General features: G+C 32.6%; 1 protein-coding gene across 1 annotated transcript; it reads left to right on the top strand.

Annotated features, from left to right (window-relative positions):
- The first annotated feature begins 1,582 nt into the window (after positions 1-1,582).
- On the top strand, positions 1,583-2,224 carry LOC108770632 (putative uncharacterized protein FLJ37770). Its single transcript, XM_018522312.1, has one exon. The coding sequence runs from the start codon at positions 1,583-1,585 to the stop codon at positions 2,222-2,224; it is 642 nt and encodes a 213-aa protein (XP_018377814.1).
- The last annotated feature ends 3,048 nt before the right edge of the window (positions 2,225-5,272 follow it).

Genomic DNA, 5,272 nt, shown 5'->3' with positions numbered 1-5,272 from the left:
GAATGGATGAAAGGATTTGAGAAGAATTATGTCGTCTGCATAAATGAAGAGATCGGAGGACAGAGAAACATTAGACAAATCAGAGACAAAAATATTAAAAGTAAAAGTCCGAGTATGGAACCCTGGGGTACTCCAGAGAAAATTTCACGAGGAGAGGAGAAAAGAGGAAAAGGATCATACATGACGGCTTGCTGGGTGCGAATTGTATGGAACGAGTAGATTAGCGAGAGCGCCGAATGGGATAGACTGCATAGCTTGAGTTTGACTAAAAGTAGGTCATAGGTGAAGGTAACGAAAGCCTTTTATAAAAACTTTTCATAAATTTGTATTTGCCTATAATTGTGAATTTAAGACTCCTTTAATGCCATCAATTAAAAATACTACTAAACGAAAGACAAGTAACATTAAAAGATCAAGTATTATTATATACTATATATATAGTAATCGGGAGTACATTTTAAATTTTTACCTTATAACGGCAGATGTTGATGGGAATTAATATAATGGTGATCAACGATATGATATGTAAGATGAATATAGTTTTCGTTTGAATACTAAGGATGTAACAGTAAAAAAAGTACATAAGAAGGCTCCATTTGATCAAACCGTACAGGCAAGTGATATACGTCCTAGATTGTCCAAGAGGATATTCGAACATGGCCAAATTGCAGAACGCGCCAAAGGTCATTAATGGTGCCAGCGCTTTTTCTAGCGTCATAGTTTCCGAGTCGGCTAGCATTTTAACTGAATTAGTGTTTGCTGCTCGAAGTACAAACACGTTTTAATACTTTATATAAGATTTTCAGAAATAGATTCCACAGTTTCTCTAAGAACTTTGTGAGAACTACACTGTAAGATACGTACACTGGGAGATATAACGTAAGTAAGTGCCACAAGTACACTGGGAGATATAACGTAAGTAAGTGCCACAAGTGCAACAAGTATTGAACAACAGAATAGACACACAGATAATCTAGATTAGATTGCGTTTCTTTTCACGGAATTTTATTTATAGATACGTAGATTAAGGCCACTAGTTATGGATCACCTTAAAAAAAAATTTATATTTTTATCTAGAACGATATCAAACATTTAATGAAATATTTAATAGCTATGATTGATCATAAATATTACATTATGGATGATTTTATTTCAATTCGATACCGTTTCATATGTTTTAATTTTAATTAAATGATGTAATGACAATTGTCCACAATTAGACTCCATGTAGTAATTACGGATAAGTCAAATGCTTTATCCTTTTTGGATTTAATTTCAATTGAGCATAATATTGACTTTTTTCATGAAATCTAATGCTCTTTACTATCTCCTGTAACAGACATAAGGCAATTCTTATGATATTACGCTTTGAATTAATTTTTGTAGTTATACACAGTCTGTCTCAAAGTAAACAGGACTTTTTCAATTGGGACATTTCTGGCGGCACCATCTTAATGCGGCTATAGGCGTTGGAAAGGTACATTTGTTCCAGACTTCCAGTGAAAATTTCATGACATTTGGTTCACTGGAAGCAAAGTTATTGCGCCTAAAGTGACAGTAGGTTTGCGTTGTCGGTACAAAAATGAGCATTGAACAAAGAGCCAACATTAAGTTTTGTTTTAAACTTGGTAAAACGTTTACCGAAACGTTTCAATTGATGCAACAAGTTTATGGTGATGATTGCCTATCCCGTGGAAGAGTTCATGAGTGGTATACGCGTTTTAAAAACGGTCGTGAAGACATCAATGACGACCCTCATGTTGGCCAGGCCAAATTCGTGATTACGCCAGAGAGCATCGAAAAAGTGCGTGATTTTCTCAACATTCATCCGAAATCGTCGTTGCGTTTTATGGAAATCGAATTGGGAATGTCCAAAGATTCGATTCATCGCATTTTGACCGAAAAATTGGGCTATCGGAAGGTTTGTTCTCACTTTGTACCGCACAAACTCACTGACGACCAAAAATCGCTCAGAATCCAACATTGTAAGGACATCGTTAAAGAGTCGAAAAAGGACAAAAACTTCCTTTACAATATTGTTACTGGTGACGAAACGTGGTGTTTCCAATACGATCCGGAAACAAAGCGTCAAAGTGCTGAATGGAGGCCACAAAACGAGCCAGCAACTAAAAAATCCCGTTTTGAGAAGTCAAAAGTGAAAACAATGCTCACTTGTTTTTACGATTCAAAGGGTATTGTTCGTTCCATCGGGTCAAAAGGTTAATGCGCCATATTATCTTGGTGTCTTGAGGCGGTTGTTGCATCGTATTCGTCACATTCGGCCAGAATATCGTGAGGAAGGGAGTTGGCGTTTGTTGCACGATAATGCACCATCTCATCGATCGACGCTCATCACCGATTTTTTGAGCAAAAATCGCATTTTATTGGTCAACCATTCCCCGTATTCGCCTGATCTGGCACCCTGTGACTTTTATCTATTCGGAAAACTTCATTTGCCGATGAAAGGCATGCGCTATGCTGACATTCCGGCCATTCAAGAGGCGTGTACCGACATCCTCCGAGCCATACCGGCCAACGACTTAAAATCGTCATTCGAAAAGTTGTTAAGTCGTGCAAATCAGTGTATCGAAGCGGAAGGAGACTATTTTGAATAAAATAAAACAATTTTGCCGAAAATACCATTTGTTGTTCTTATTTTGAAAAAGTCCTGTTTACTTTGAGACAGACTGTGTATATCCTACTTTATGTCTCACGTTTTATTATTTAACGACGTTAATAAAATATGCAGAGCTATTGCTAATAAATAAAAAATAATTGAAAAAGATAAGCAAATGCTAAAAAATATTATGATATGCATTATTTAATAAGTAAATGCTATAATTACTTAAATATATAACGCTATAATTATTTAAATATATAATGTCGTATAACGTATGTATATATATGCCGTTCAACTAGCAGTTGAGTATTGAGCGAAAGAATGTGCATACAGATAATCTAGATTAGATTGCATTTATTATTGCGGAATATTTATTAAAGTAATATGAAAAATAAATAATTACATACGTAACTATACTTGCAACATTGGCTATGTTTACACCGTGTGCTTAGTCCGCGACCTATACAACAGATGTTTTACCTACTTTGTTTAACCTACAGGAAACAAGGACATCTATTGTATAGACCGCGGCCTGAATGCACGGTGCAAACGTAGCCAGTATGTCTTTATACTAGGTACAAATGCGTTTAATGGATGCTTTTTATTCACATGGCTTTTAACGACACGTGTCGATTTGTGTTGAAGGTAACTTTAGTAAAATATTTTATATTGAAGTTATACGCATATATAATCCGAGAAAAAATATTTCTTATATAATTATATATAAGTATAAAATATTAAAAATGTAAATATAAAATTGTATAAAATTATCTATAGTTATAAAAAATTAACATATGTGTTTTATATACAATTATATGTATATAAGACAAGAATTTTGTAATAACTTTTTGTGATTTTTTTCTAAAAAAATATTATAAGATTTATTAAAATCAAAATATTATCTTATTAAAAAATTGTTGCCATATTATAATCCTTATAATAATAAATCAGTTTCCAATAGCAATATGCTATAAGTTACTGTTTTAATAGTACCATATAATTTTGAACAAGGACTTCCTATTGGAATAAAATCTCCCGGTGTATCCATCAAATCAACGATAAAATTCGGTTTTATACGCTTGGTTGGGTAAATCGTCGATTGATAATCTCGAGAAAGGGAAATTTTTTCTCTCTCGTGTCTGTTCTGATATGTAAAGGCATTTGTCTTGTCTAATAATTCGGTTGTAATCCTTTTTTCATAATCTTCGCTATTTTCATACAAACAAGCATCAAATAATTTTCCTTCATTTGAGTTTTCATCTGCAAGATACACATTGAGTCACAAATAACGTAATATATTTAAAAAATACCACTTTAACGCAAGTAATACGTATATTACTTGAGATATGGGTATTTGAATCCACGAGACACCGTATTCTCCACGTACGAATGTTACTGGAAGTCATATTCTATTAGCTATCGCCTTGAAAAGCATAGCCCGATCGAGGTAAAAATCAACATGAAGTTGCCCAAGCAGAATCATGCTCGTTTATAAATATTCTTTAATTTGCTTCAAATGAATTTCAAGTCGCTGGTCGATGGATCTACTTCCCCGCTGAATCGACACCAGACATTTGACGCGCCACGAATACATATTTGCACTTTAGAGAACATATTGGATATTTTTATCTCTATCTCTTTCTGTCGTTGGGCTGTGTATTGTAAGTTATTTCATATAAAAATTTGTTTATATATATAAATGGGATGAATTATTTTAAATAACATTTTTAGAGGCTCTACTAACACATCTTTTGGTTCCTTTGCTAAGAACATACGTTTAAAGAGTTCCACATATTCAGAAAAATAAGGATCGCATTGCAAACGACCAAACTTCGATTCGAGAGCCACGCATTTATGTCTCCTGCAAACAAACACAATTTTTTGAAATAATCTCTTTTATTAATACTTCTCATTGTTTATATAAAATATAAAATCTTATTACTTTCGAAAGTTATCTCGTTCTGTAAAGTGTAAAGTGTCCGACGTTGGTAATTGCAAATAATTTACCACATAAATGGGCTCTAAAGGACAAAATTTAATTCGGAAAATATCATCCAACACAGGAGATCTAAACAAAATAGTTATGGAAGCGTCACAAATGGTAATAAAACGACTTCAGCTAATTTAATTGCACAGAAAGAACGATTCTGCTGAAGTATCTAAAAATTTAGTTATAAATACAGTTTTAAAAATAACTTTATTGAACTACCTAAGTAATTATATTGAAAGCATAAACTGATTACTATAATGTTACAACTTTTTACGGCATCATCATCATGCTTGAGTAGTTTATATAATTTATCTTGATGATCAAATGTAATTTTAAGTATTCTATATTTTTGCCAAATTTTTATGTATTATATTATAGCAAAATCACTTTGAAAAAAATTCTCATTGTATCTTATAACATTTCTAAGAATTTTTGTATTTTTATAAAGATTTTTGAAACAATATACAATATCTATTCAGATTTATGTTTTCATCGGAAATTATGGAATGAGAAATCTTAGAAATGTTAAAGTATTATGTATAACAAATTCCTTAAAGTCATACAACGTATAATTTACAGATCTGCAAGTTTTTCAGGTTATAGGTAGTGCTTACCCTGTAAATGTAAATTCTCAAATATTCTAAAATTTCTCTTTCTATAAA

Source organism: Trachymyrmex cornetzi, unplaced genomic scaffold (assembly GCF_001594075.2).
Source record: "Trachymyrmex cornetzi isolate Tcor2-1 unplaced genomic scaffold, Tcor1.1 scaffold100, whole genome shotgun sequence".
In the NCBI taxonomy this organism is placed as follows: domain Eukaryota; kingdom Metazoa; phylum Arthropoda; class Insecta; order Hymenoptera; family Formicidae; genus Trachymyrmex; species Trachymyrmex cornetzi.
The sequence above is the reverse complement of the archived record's forward strand: the minus strand, read 5'-3'. Positions and strand labels throughout refer to the sequence as shown.

Coding starts and splice junctions, on each gene's coding strand:
- LOC108770632 (XM_018522312.1), top strand. CDS start 1,583: ATGAGCATTGAACAAAGAGCCAACATTAAGTTTTGTTTTAAACTTGGT.